Source organism: Bubalus bubalis, chromosome 3 (assembly GCF_019923935.1).
Source record: "Bubalus bubalis isolate 160015118507 breed Murrah chromosome 3, NDDB_SH_1, whole genome shotgun sequence".
Taxonomy (NCBI): Eukaryota; Metazoa; Chordata; class Mammalia; order Artiodactyla; family Bovidae; genus Bubalus; species Bubalus bubalis.
Window position 1 is genome coordinate 57,892,612 of NC_059159.1, and position 14,863 is coordinate 57,907,474.

The window sequence follows — 14,863 nt, forward strand, 5'->3', positions numbered from 1 at the left end:
GACTTAAAGAAAAGAGCAAAAAGAAAATTTTAGACAGTCCCAACAGTAAAAAGTTTTCATTGAAGTCTGGTTTGGTAATATACACATTTTCCTGATAGCTCAGTCCATAAAGAATCCACCTGTAATGCGGGAGACCCCAGTTCGATTTCTGGGTCAGGAAGATCCCCTGGAGAAGTGAAAGGCTACCCATTTCAGTAATCTTGGGCTTCCCTTGTGGCTCAGCTGGTAAAGAATCTCCCTGCAATGCGGGAGAGCTGGGTTCAATTCCTGGGTTGGAAAGATTCTCTAGAGAAGGGAAAGTCTACCCACTCCAATAGTCTGGTCTGGAGAATTCCATTGACTGTATATTCCAAGGGGTCACAAGAGTCAGACACAACTGAGTGACTTTCACTTTGCTAATATACATGAACGAAATGGAAATGTTTGTGTATTCCTAGAATAAACTTTCATGTTAAGGTTTCCTGAAGATATGAAGACACAGCCTGGTATACTAGGAAAAGAAACCTGTTTTAAAAGGTCAGTTGTATGAGACAAACACAGGTCTGTCTGTGATAAAGTAGGCTAAATAATTCTAGGATATTTCAGAATATAAGACTCATTCAGTTTACTTTCTGAGCATTCCTGTATCTTTCAACCCATCAAACATCAAGAGTTACTTCACAGTTAGAATTTTTAAAAATTCAGCCAATGATCTTAACTATATTGATTCTACCCACATTTCTGTTCATGGTCAAACATCATCGTTTTTGGATCTGCTGTCCCTCCTGTGACTGATATAGGACCAGTTGGTTATACAAGGAGTTCTATTGACATCCTACTAATAACAACCAATCCTAACTGGCTGCCTGGCATTGTCTTTTCCAGGACCTATCTCTGCCAATGACTATATGTGTGTGTGCTCAGTCGTGTCCGACTCCTGAAACCCCATGGATTGTAGCCCACCAGGCTCCTCTGTTCAAGAATACTGGAGTGGGTTGCCATTTCCTCCTCCAGGGGATCTTCCTGACCCAGGGACCGAACCTGCGTCTCCTGCATCTCCTGCTTTGACAGGTAGTTTCCTAGCCTAACTGTTTAAGACAAAGCATAAATGTTACAAGATTTACTGTATACATTAGGTAAGTTTCCTTCATTTTCATTTGTCTTTTAATTCAAACTGGAAAATGAGAAATGAACTCTCTTCATTTTCAGTTCCTAAGATGCTTCTCAGTCATTAGTACAAATACAGAAAGCATTATTTCTACAACTAGGGAAAAGTTTATAAAGTTAAAAAGCATTTTTACCCTTGAGGGTATTTAAGTAAATTCCACAAGTTCAAGGAAATAGCTTTGAAAAAGTCTCATCGTCTAAGCTATATCCTTGGATAACTAATCTTTGATTTGAACTGCATTATACATAACAATGGTGATTCATGGTTACTTTACTGATGAGTTGGAGAAGGAAACGGCAACCCACTCCAGTACTCTTGCCTGGAAAATCCATGGACAGAGGAGCGTTGTAGGCTACAGTCCATGGGGTCGCAAAGAGTCGGACATGACTGAGCGACTTCACTTCACTACTGTTGAGTAACAATATTTTTTTAAAATGTATTTATTATTATCTCTTACACTGAACACCGAGTATACAGGAAGGCAAATAAATACAAACATGTTCTTTCTAATACTGTGTAATAAAAGATATGGTAATCTCAGTGAATGACCCTATGACCATTCTGAAATATAAATATAAAACCAAGAAGTCAATTTGATTTAAAATATATACTATTTGAAAACTAATTTGGATTTTATAAGCACGTGATTAAATACAACTAGCAAAGTTTGAGAACACACAATTGCTATATTCACAAGTGACTTTTTTTTCCCCTCCTTCCATTTGCTCAATGTATGGGAACTAAAACACAATAGTAATGCTGGAAGAGGCTAAGCAGCATGGAGAAAGTATCTACCATATGGATCCTACATGTTCAGTAAAATGAAGGAGCTGATTTTGTAATATTTTATAAAACCAAGTCTGATGACAGACTTTAGTAGCATATGCATTTAAGTCAACTATATTCAGACTATACTTAGAAACTTACATACAAGAACTTGTGATTTAATATGCTAAATATTAGTCTGAGGATGTCTTCCTCGAGGTTAAAGTGATATGGTAACAAACAAAGAAACAAAACAACGTTTTTGCCACAGGCAAAAAGATAAGGCTAGTAAAAGTTACCAAAGAATAAACAAAATTCTGGAGAGCACTTAATGCTGAAAAGGAGGGTGGAAAATGTAATGGAGTGGGAAGAAAACACATAGGAAGACTTAATAGTAATATTTTCTACTTAAGTCAAACAGTGAAGTCTAAGTGGATTCATAGGTGTTCATTTCACTATTATGCTTTATAAGTTAGATATTTGCTCCAATATTTTTTGTATGTGTAAAATATTACATTACTAAAAAGAAGAGAAAATTTCCATCATTAAAATAAAGCAAACGCTTATGACATTTAGGGCTTCCCTGGTGGCTCAGTTGGTAAAGAATCCGCCTGCAATGAGGGAAACCCCAGTTCAATTCCTGGGTCGGGAAGATCCCCTGAAGGGAACAGCTACCCACTCCAGTATTCTGGCCTGGAGAATTCCAAGGACTGCACAGTCCTTGGGATTGCAAAGAGTTGGACACGACTGAGTGACTTTCACTTCATGACATTTAAGCTCAACAATGTTTCTAACCAGATGAATTTTATTTTGGTTCTATATTCCAAAATTTGCATTGGAAGTAGGGTAAAATAGTGATTTTTAAAAATCTAGCTTAAAAATAAATAAATGTCTGTTAAGTCCAACTCTATCCCATTTGGAATCTTCAAAAAATTCTTCCTTAGAATCAGCTTAAAAAGGTAGATTATAAATGAAATTTAGTGACTACACTACTATTAATTTATATCCCAAAGCCTGGCAATAACTTAGAGAAAGAAAGGGAACAATGAAGGAAGCTCTGCTTCACTGAAGCAAAGCATTTAAAGGACTCTGACAAGGGGAAAAGAGTTCTTTTAGAATTGGGGTGGTGGACAGTATATATATGGTTATTTTGTTTTAATCTATACTCTTAGTATTAACAGTTCCTGGCTTTTATTAAACTTCCTTGAAAAGGGAAAATTCCATGATGATGACTAAAAGCCAGATGGTAACTCCACTCTGTCTGTTATTTGGGCAGGAGCCTTCAGAGGCAGTGGACTGGTGAGGAGAAAAGAGAACAAGGCGTGGAAACCAGATAGATCTGAATTCGAATTTGAGCTCCACAGATTACTAGCTAAGATGTTCATAAACAATGAGAGAAGGTGAAGGAAGGGGATGCAGGGAGTGCACAATCTCATCCACAAGGAACAAAGAACTAAATTCTAAAACGCCAGAAACGGTTCCTCTCTCTGTGTATTTTATAGAAACCACAGCTGGCTATCAGCATTATGGAGAAAAGGCCTTCAGAAGACAGAAGTCAGCAACAGGGTTGAGGTGACCTACCTTCTCCCACAGTCTCTTCTCTGGCCACACGGTATTGGCCATACAGAGAAAAAAGCTCTCAAAAAGGCAATTTAACATACCTTATATTAATATTAAGGTACACCAATGTACTGAAGTAGTATTTTCCAGGAAGACAAGAGTCAGAGAAGAGAGGAAGAAAGTCTCTGACTGTGGCTTCTGGTGTTTATTAATTTTTTTCTTTCTAAAAAGTACTTGCAGCAGTTTGTTTTTTTTTTTTTTTTGCTTCCAAGAATAAGATCTTAGCTGATCATGTGAATTTCTGAACCGGTTTAAAAGTCAGAACCTGCAAACTAAAACAAAGCTATTTCTGTAAAAGTCTGGCATTCAAAGCCCATGAATTCTGCCCCAGCTTAATTAATGTGTCTGAGAAGATCGTGACTTCAGGGATTTGCCAAGGCCTCTTCCACACTGTCTAGATTCTGCTTCAGCACTTACTGAGCAACTACACAACACGACAGGCAAGGCGCCAAGCACTTATGCACACCCAGCTTCTGTCTGAATTCTTTCATGTTGACATTTATAAAGATGTTGAAATAATAATGTATTCTTGAATACTTCTGTTAAAAACTGCCAATATTGTCCATTTCATATTATAACGACCATTACACAGTTTTCCAAACAATGTATTACCACAGCATCAGAAACTATCCACACAGCCTGACTCTAACTCAGTATTCCTCACTACAAAGATTGCTCCTGCGAGCTTTTAGATTCTTTTCCCATAATTTCATGAAGTGTCAATGGAGGTGTCCTCTCACAATACTAGTTATTAATGTGAATGCAGGCAATTTATTTAATCTCCATGAGACTCATTTTCTTAGCTGCAAGGTGGGGAATAAGTACCTATTGCACAAGGTTGCCGTGATAATTAAATAACGTATATAAAATCCTAATCCATTGTAGGTGTTACGGAGAAGTGAATCAGAATCCCGTTATCTGTTGAAAGCAATTTTCAGTGATAGCAAATTTAATCCTCCCAGTCCTCAAATTAAGAACCCTTGATGACTGCCCACTGACAGGAAAAGCTGAAACTCCTGAATTTCCCAAACCTAGAACAACAAACTAGATGCAACCTACTTTCTCTAGCCTCATATCCACTTTCCCTCCTCAGCATATAAATTCTTCATCCTATTCTCAGAAAATGTTCTTCAAACCTGCCACAGTCTTTCAAACTTTAATGTGCTTATACATATTAATTCTTGTCTAGAATGCCACCACTCACCTTGACACTTCTGTCTGATGAACTCTCATTTAAACTTCACTGCCAAATTCAAACATTAACTCTGCTATAGGTTTTCTCCAACTTCACTTCACTGTGAACTTACTTCACTGTCCCCTTCTTTTTGCTCCAAAAGCACTTTCACTTATCTATATTACTGTACTTATTCCATCCTGTCCTTATTTGTTTGCATATCTTTTTCTTTCCCATTAGACTATATTACTTCAGCAACTCCCAAATTAGCAGCACACATTCTTTCAACTGACCAGAACTATGCCCTTTTCATGGTTATTTCCCTGAACATGGTGCCAAGTATACAACAGGTCCACAATAAATGAGAAAGGCCCAGGAAACACTGAAGAAATTAAGGTGGCTCTAACACAAATAACAGTGGCAAAGGAGAAAAGTACGTGACACTGTAATGTGAATCCTCTTGGCTGCTACTGCTTTAGCTCCCACCAAAGGACTGGTTTCTCTGTCCCTTGTCATCTAGAGACCTTTGTCCTACCTATCCAAAAAGCCTTCATCCCAGCTCCAGAGACACACTCAGCAAATCCTGAAAATAGATTTCTTTTCAAAGTTAGATATGTCCAGCTATAATCCTTTGTGAGCAATGACTACTAGTATCCATTTATATGATCTTTGTCTTAATCTGTAAGATTGGACCAAAAAACAAAAATCCTGAATATATCACATCTAAGATCTATAATACTGATTATGAAATATGCCATTATTTTATGTAACGCTGAAAAAAAAATGTGCTGCCAGTTACACCATGACATTTACTGTAAGACCCATTTCAATTTCAGAGATGCTAGAGAGAAAATATATACATACAAACATATGTACACACACAAACCCCTATGTATGTGTACGGAACTTCCCAGGTGGTGCTAGTGGTAAAGAATGCGCCTGCCAATACAGGAGACATAAAAGATGCGAAGTTGATCCCTGGATTGGCAAGATCCCCTGGAGCAGGGCATGGCAACCCATTTCAGTATTCATGCCTGTGTCTTCATGGACAGACGAGCCTGGCAGGCTGCAGTCCATGGGGTCACAAAGAGTCAGACAGGACTGAAGCAACTTAGAAAGCACACATGTGCATGTACATACACACGTAATTACTTATCTATATATCTGTTTATAAATATTGGTGTGTATCCATACACATACAGTCATTTCTCGGTGTTGGATATCAAAATCCATGGATGCTGAAGATGCTTACATGAAATGCCATAATAGTTGCATGAAATCTATGCACACCCTCCCTGTATACTTTAAATCATCTCTAGATTACTTATCATACCTAATACAATGCAAATGCTATGTAAATATTGCTTTATGGCAAATTCAAGTTTGCTTTTTGGAATTTTCTGGAATTTGTTTTTTTGAATATTTTCAATTTGAGGTTGGTTGAGCCCATAGCTTTGGAACCTAAGGATATGGAGGGCTGACTGTACGTGTGTGTGTGTACCCTAGAATCAGGTAAGTAAAATAAATCTGGTTTGAAGAAAAATGTCTGATTCCTACCTGCTCTCCTTACAGTATTAGCAGAGAAAGAAGAAAAAGAGTATTGTTCAGAATTAGACACAAAGAGCTAGGAAGAAAAGGCACTTTGGTGTGGAACCAGATGGTGGCAGTCGAATGGTAAACAGGCAAATCAGTAATTCTCAGCAACATGACTAAAGAATTACTCATTCATTGGTTATTAATTTAGTAATTAATATGTGTCAGGCACCATGCTAGGGACTAAAGATATTATTGTAAATAAAACCAGATAAGATCTGTGGACTTAGGAAACATTCTCAGATTTGTAGTTCAGGCAGAGTTGGTAAACACAATCACAGATATTGATGTACGACCACAAGCTGGCACTGGTGATTATGAAGGGAAAAAACAAGCAGACAGGTGACAAGAAGGAAAGACACGCAGGCAAGAAAAACCTGGCTCTAGACTTGGGCAGTGGGATGGGGGTGGGGAACACAGGGAATATCTCTCTTTGGAAGTGGTCTTTGGGTTCATGTTTAAAAGTAATGGGGGTGGTGGGTGATAGAGGGAGCAGCATACAAGATGAAAAAGAACTTGGCCCCTTCCAAGGATTGAAAGAATGCTACTCTGAAAGCACAGGAATGGAGAGTTAGAGAAGTGAGGGGCAAAAGTCACTCTATACAGAGCCTTGCAGCCAATTAAGTATTAGTAGGGCTTGCCAGTGTGCTTGCCTGGAGAATCCCAGGGACAGGGGAGCCTGGTGGGCTGCCGTCTATGGGGTCGTACAGAGTCGGACACGACTGAAGTGACTTAGTAGCAGCAGCAGAGCTTGCCTGGAAAATCCCATGGATGGAGGAGCCTGGTAGGCTGCAGTCCATGGGGTCACTAAGAGTCAGACACGACTGAGTGACTTCACTTTCACTTTTCACTTTCCTGCATTGGAGAAGGAAATGGCAACCTGCCGAGGTCCAGCCTTGGCTGATGCAGGGTATTCGAAGGAGAGACAGCGTTGGTGATCTATTTAAATATTAATTAGAGATATAAAGAGTAGGAAAATTCAGTGGAGAAAAGAGCCTGAGTAGCTTGGTTTACGTAGAAAATCAATATAACTTCTGACACCAGGTTAGCTCTGACCACGGAGGCTGCAGGCGCCCTCTCAAATAGCGGAAGGTGCCCCACTGTAGACACCTTCTCGAGTGGCTCTTAGAAGCCCAGGCAAATAAATGGTCGCAGAGGACCTCCACGCTCCAGATGGAAACTTCAGCCAGAAACTGAGAAAAAGAATGACATGGGGAGACCAAGCTTTGGTGAGCAAGGCCTGTAGCTTTATTTTCAACAGGGGCTTTTATACCCTAAGTTGCACTTAGAGGATAATAGGGGATGTGAAATCATACAAAGTCAGCAGTCTTTGATCCTTATCAAAACCAGGGTTTCTTTCCTGCAAATTTATCTTATACAAATGGTTTAGGTGATTTACATTCTCTTCTGGCCAGAAGGCCTATTAACATTTTATGACTCTTGACAAAGGTTTGTCAACCGTAAGACTTATTTTCTCTAACAGTAATTATTTTAAGCTTTGGCGCCATCCTCCGAAGGTGTTAGATAAAGTTGCATTCCTATAGGGCAGAGGTGTAGTGGGTTTACAACAAAGGAAAGAATTTATTACCTTAAGGGTCTAAAGTTGCTAACACCAAGGCCACTACTTATTTTTTCTACATACCAACTATATTAATTAATACACATTCACGGATACAATACAGGGGATGTGGAAATTTGGTAGCAAGCATTGGCTCATCAATGAAATCTTTTACTAGTCTTATTCTGACAGTGTCTAACTCTCTGAGAGGCTTTAAGCTATTTGAATATCTTAAGCTTCCTGTGCCTCTCATGGCTGAGAGACTGTAAACAATCGTATGCATAGCTGTAGGAGTCCGGGTAAACTTGTCAGGCGAGTTAGAGAGCTATCTGAGGGGTTTGGATTTAAACATCCCTAATGCCCAGGAACTTATTAACTGGAGCTGTAAGTTAACTCTTTATCAGAGAGAGCGAGATGGTGGTGGGGGACAGACCCCAGTAAAGTCAGAGGTGAGAGCACAAAGCAACAAAGCAGGCAGACTCTGGTTTTTTTGGGGTAGATGCTCGAGAATATCTAGGGGGACTCCTGAGGCTCGATCCCGTCTTTGCATGTGTCGAGCCTCCTTCCTCATGACCTTTGCCATGAGTGGAGTGCCTCTCGCCGGCTCCCGGCAGCAACCCACTCCGGTGTTCTTGCCTGGAGAATCCCAGGGACGGTGGACACCTGATGGGCTGCTGTCTATGGGGTCGCACAGACTCGGACACGACTGAAGCGACTTAGCAGCAGCAGCAGCACCAGGATAGGTGGAGAGGGAAATAAGAATGGTGCATAAGAGCAGACAAAGCTCTTTGTGAGGTTTGATATAAACTGATGATAACACTGCAGATGGTGATTGCAGCCATGAAATTAAAAGACGCTTACTCCTTGGAAGGAAAGTTATAACCAACCTAGACAGCATATTCAAAAGCAGAGACATTACTTTGCCAACAAAGGTCCGTCTAGTCAAGGCTATGGTTTTTCCAGTGGTCATGTATGGATGTGAGAGTTGGACTGTGAAGAAAGCTGAGCACCAAAGAATTGATGCTATTGAACTGTGGTGTTGGAGAAGACTCTTGAGAGTACCTTGGACTGCGAGGAGATCCAACCAGTCCATTCTAAAGGAGATCAGTCCTGGTGTTCTTCGGAAGGACTGATGCTAAAGCTGAAACTCCAGTACTTTGGCCACCTCATGTGAAGAGTTGACTCATTGGAAAAGACTCTGATGCTGGGAGGGATTGGGGGCAGGAGGAGAAGGGGACGACAGAGGATGAGATGGCTGGATAGCATCACCGACTTGATGGACATGAGTTTGAGTGAACTCCGGGAGTTGGTGATGGACAGGGAGGCCCGGCGTGCTGCAATTCATGGGGTTGCAAAGAGTTGGACGCGATTGAGCGACTGAATTGAAGTGATGATAACTTAAACAAAGGTGATCGCAGTAAAGATCAAGAAGACTGATGGATTCAAGAACTGTTTAGAAACAGTCAACAGTAAGTACTAATGAATTAGATATGGGTGTTAAGGGAGAGGAAGTAGTTAGGATGAGATCTGGTTTTTTGACTTTTTGCAACTGGAAGGTGTCATTCACAGAAACTGGCAGCACTGGCAGAAGGTCTATTTGGGGAGAAATGGGTAGATGAAGGTATGACGTGACTATCATAAATCCTGCCTCAGACAAGTTGCATGTGAGATGCCTTGAAGAGATCCAAGTGGAAATGTGGATCAGGCAATCGGATATGTGTGTATGAAGGTCAAAGGAATGTCCCACCCCCCAAAATTTCTAAGACTGAACACTGAGGACTCCAAACTGAAACGGAATTGCCTGGTGGAGAGAAAAGAGCCTTGGAGTTCCCATGTTTAATCCTTCCCTTAACTCAGTACCTAGTATAGTTGTTCCCAACCTATAGGCTACCTCTAGCTCTTAGAGCTGAGAGAATTAAGAATCTTCTTTCCTACTTGAAGCAGCAAAAACATTTCAAGATGTTTCAAGTTTGAACTCTGAATATGTTTTTTCAAAGAAACATGACCATTTCGGTTACTGAACCAGTATTCTATCTCATATCTTCCAAGAGGAAAAATATTTTTAAGTGTGTATGAGGGGGAATAAGCTTGAGATTGGCTATATTATTAGCTCTGAAACAATATAATGTTAAAATAACAGCAAGTGAAAGCACTCATATGCATTTAAAAAATATTAATGGTTGCTCAGTGTACCAACTTATAAGGATAACCTATGAGCCTGTTTCCTATTCTGTGAATATACATGCAGAAATTTTGTGCAGATTAGAAGTTTTAACAAGCCTAACACAGTATTTGTTGTTCCTGTTGTTTAGTCGCTCAGTCATATCCGACTCTTGGCGACACCACAAACTGTAGCCCACCAGGCTCCTCTGTCCATGGGATTTTTCGGGCAAGAACACAGTATTTAGAACAAAGTAAATTCTATTATTCATTTAAAATATTTTTATATAAAATTCAATTTATTTGTCTTTTCAGAGCAAAAGATGTATGTATTTCTCCATCTTGAGGAAGTACATAAAAGCAACTGTAAGCATTAAAAACTCACTTACTCTTTTCTGTCTACTCCCTTCTCTATATTGGCAGTTTTCTTCTCTTGGACACAACCAAATACTGTAAAAATACATTAATAACCCAATGCTGCTCTCTAGTGGTAAATACAGAATATACTTTATTACATGGTTTTGCTTTCTAATACCCTTTCAAACAACGGAATTCTCAGAAAATCAGCAAGAGAAAATGTATGTTACAGGTATAATTTCTTATTCAGTGATTGCTGACAGGAGATGAGTCACTCAGCACCTAGTCACTACTATTACTTTATGTACAAATATTTTTCATGGGGGAAAATAAAAGCACAAATTGATGTTTGTTTTAAAAGTAAATTCTTATCACTTGGTAGGTACCATAATCTATTTCATTACTTCAAGTATAGTCTAAGAAATAGCTTAGCCATACCGAATACACACATCCTTTAGCTTTAAAACTAAAGTAATATATCTCAATTCTTAAAAGAAAAATTTTGTCTTTTGTTTGTTTGAATTTGTTTAAATTTAGCATTTAAATATGTTCTTATTTAGTTAATAAATTAAATTCAGTAGCTCAAAATTATATCATTATAATATCCTATTATATGTTTGTATGCTCAGTTGCTCAGTCCTGTCTGATTGACGCTTTGCGACCCCATGGACTGTAGCCTGCCAGGCTCCTCTGTCCATGGGATTCTCCAGGCAAGAATACTAGAGTGGGTTGCAATTGCCTACTCCAGAGACAATATCCTATACTTATTGTATAACACTTACAGCTCGGTAAGTATATTAGGAAGACACCGTATTATCTCCACAAGCCTGAGAAAATTTAAATCTATTGCTTTCAAAGTTTTGGTTAAATTGATTTTTTTTTTCCTAACTTGGAAAAAATCCACTTGAATAAACAAACTGTTTGCTAAACAGTGTTCGAGATAGGACTGGGGCTAAGGGTAGGACTATTTATTCAACAAAAACAACTAGAATAAGAACAATATAAACAAACTTTGTAAGAGGATCCTTTCTCATGCTAAATAGCTTGATATTAATAGAATATTTTATTAAATTCTTTATATACTACATCTCTCCAAAAAGGATTGGAGGAAATTTTCAACAAAAGAAATATAGAATCACGTTAGCAAAACAGAAATAACATGAAATTCAAGAGAAATGAGCATGAAAATATAGTAACCAATTTGTTACCTAAATGCTTCAAATATGAATCTGAGCTTCCTAGCAACAAGAGCAAAGAATTCATGATTTACATATTTCTTACAGTGATGAGAAGAGTAAGGCTTTCTCATTCCTAAAAAAGTAATTTCTAGCCTTAATTCTAAATCTAATTTCTCATACAGACAACTAGTAAGTGACCACAAACTTATCAAGAATTACTGCAAATTCACAAATCAATAGATTTTATTTGCTTAGTTTTGTTTTGCATTTAAGAGAGGCCAAATGAACACAGTTTAACTGATCTAACTTAACCCAAACTCAGAGCAGTGAATAGAGAACATGTCTTCAGATATGATTTCTCTCAGACAGACTTAGGATAAAAGTTGAACAGCATATAATTAAAAATATATAAACTTTAGTTAGAGCTTAAAATCTGCTTTTTCATATTTAATTCATTTTTATTTCTTATGCATTTGTTAGGTTAAAGCTCCTTGAGTGTAAAGGTCTACTTCCACTCTCTCTGTGTCTTTCACTGAGAAATGGTCATAGTGGATATTCAGTTAACATAAAAATTTACTGATGATGAAACAAACCTCATCACTAGTGGTTTTGTCTTTTAGGTGAAGGGTTATTCTATCTTCATTTTTACCTTATAACAGTCTCCTCCAGGAATGATTTCCTGAATGTATACCAATGGACCTTCATTCCGGTTAATTCCTCCTAGGATCTTCAGACCAAGGCCTGTTTTCTTGGTAACTGTAATCATCTGAAAGGCAGGATCCCTAAGATAAAGTAAATTAGCATGCATAAATTAGTCTAGAGATGGTGGTCCACCAGGGAGACCCTGCCCAGAGATGGGTACCTATTTTTTCTTTAAAATATTTGTTAAATTCTTAGACCTAGATAATTCAAAATACTCAGTACATACTAGCAATGACATTATTAAAAGTATGATCATACAAAGGCAATCAAATGGATTTTCTTAGCACTAATTCTAATTTTTCTGTAAAACAACTAAACAATAAGAGAAATTACAGCAATAATGCTTATTTCTTTGCAGTAGAAGAATACTTTAAACATATTATTTAAACAAACTTAAAGATTTATTAAAGGTAACTGCAGAGACTTGCTTTTAACTGACTTTCTACTACACTTTAGGATTCCAAAACGAAACACTTGAATGAATCGGGTAAGTGAATTTTAAAAGACACGCTTGTGGCCATTTAAAGCAAAATAAATATAACCTTCATTTGAATCTCAAAAAAACCCCAAAACACTCAATTTATCCTTTAAGAGTATTTTCCTGGTACAAAGCACATGCTCCAGCTGTGATTTCTGCTGCACATAAAAGTGATGCTATTAGGAAGGAAGGAACTGTTAAAAAGAATTCTGCAATGTACACCCTCCCTCCACCCTAAGTTGTGTTTCTGAATAGTCGTCAGAACAGACTTTTACTGGTCCAAAAGAACTTGAGTAAAGTATGAAATGAAGCTCAGGGCTTACTTATGGTGTAGTGGGTATTACGCTAAGCAATATTCACACATTATGCTATTCAATTCATTTAATATTTATAAAATCCCTAATATTATTACCCTCATTTTTCTAAAAAACTCAAATCTGGGTAGGTTGACTTGGTGGCCTAAAGTTACAAAGCTGCAGAACAGCAATGTGAGCCTGGTCTATCTCACTCCAGAGCCAAAGTATGGTCTAAGTAAGGTCTAAGATTTAAGACCACTTCAACCTCGATGCTTCACGGGTATATTAAAGCCATTGTTGAATACAGGACTTCTAGCTGTCTTCAAATGTGCCATCACAGAAACCACTGTTAAAAAGAGTTAGTTCATATTTTACATAAGGTTACAGCTGTAAAATTTTTTTTATATTTAACTTCTGCCATAGAAATTCTAGCTATATCTTTATGAGGACTTGTATTTAAAAGTTAAATCATAAAAAAAGGATAATGAAAGAAATTAAAACTTTAAAAATCAAAACTCCCTATTTTTGAGTATTTTGATCTTTATATAGCACTTAGAGCATATCCATTATGGTTGTATTACACTGAATTCAACTCTAGGGTAAGAAGGCCTATGTGGTTACTAGGGTAATAGTCAGCTAGGAAAAAAGGCAGAAAATGTTCTGTTGTCAGATTTCAAAATCTTTCTTGATGGGAGATTAGGCTGCAAGGAAATAAAGAGATGAAGCCTAGAAGCGGGGGAGATGAAGAAGAAAGGGAACAAAGGTCTCATTCAGTTCAGTTCAGTCGCTCAGTCGTGTCCGACTCTTTGCAACCCCATGAATCGCAGCACACCAGGTCTCCCTGTCCATCACCAACTCCCGGAGTTCACCCAGACTCACGTCCATCAAGTCAGTGATGCCATCTAGCCATCTCATCCTCTGTCGTCCCCTTCTTCTCCTGCCCCCAATCCCTCCCAGCATCAGAGTCTTTTCCAATGAGTCAACTCTTCACATGAGGTGGCCAAAGTACCGGAGTTTCAGCTTTAGCATCATTCCTTCCAAAGAGATCCCAGGGCTGATCTCCTTCAGAATGGACTGTTTGGATCTCCTTGCAGTCCAAGAGATTCTCAAGAGTCTTCTCCAACACCACAGTTCAAAAGCATCAATTCTCTGGCGCTCAGCCTTCTTCACAGTCCAACTCTCACATCCATACATGACCACTGGAAAAACCATAGCCTTGACTAGACAGACCTTTGTTGGCAAAGTAATGTCTCTGCTTTTGAATATGCTATCTAGGTTGGTCATAACTTTCCTTCCAAGGAGTAAGCGTCTACCTCTTAAACTGTCTAAATGTGAATTCCTCTCAATGGGGGTACACACGATCTCCAGCACACATTACTATTTCAGTAAAGTATTTCTACTTTTCTAACCCCAGCACAGAGTATCTATGATTAACACAGCAGTGTATTTACTTGCTAGGACCTTACTTTAAAATTCCCTCATTGTGGGACTTCCTTGGTGGTCCAGTGGTCAAGACTCTGTGTTCCCATTAAGGGGGCGTGGGTTTGATCCCTGGTCAGGGAACTAAATCCCACATGATGCAACCAAAACTCAACACAGCCAAACAAATAACTAAATAATTTTTTTTTTAAAGTCTCTCCTTTTTAAGAATTTACATTACTTAATTTTTTTTCAATTAAAAATAGTTCTGCTGCTCAAGTTTAATCATAGTAAGAGAATCTACAAGCTAAATCCAGGCAGAAATACTGCTTTTTACCTAATCAGATCAATGTAAATTTAGAACTTTGACAATATATGACAAGGCTTTAGGAAAGAGGTGCTCTTGCACATTGTTG

The 14,863-nt window shown here is 38.4% G+C and overlaps 1 protein-coding gene across 5 annotated transcripts in view; it reads right to left on the reverse strand.

Annotated features, from left to right (window-relative positions):
* STXBP4 (syntaxin binding protein 4) overlaps window positions 1–14,863 on the reverse strand; it is a 235,071-nt gene that overhangs the window by 185,759 nt on the left and 34,449 nt on the right. For all 5 annotated transcript variants that reach the window (XM_025281286.3, XM_044939655.2, XM_044939654.2 and 2 more), the window contains one exon: window positions 12,202–12,334. In XM_025281286.3, the coding sequence (XP_025137071.3) occupies window positions 12,202–12,318 (117 nt within the window). In that variant the 5' untranslated portion in view covers window positions 12,319–12,334. The remainder of the gene's footprint in view (window positions 1–12,201; window positions 12,335–14,863) is intronic.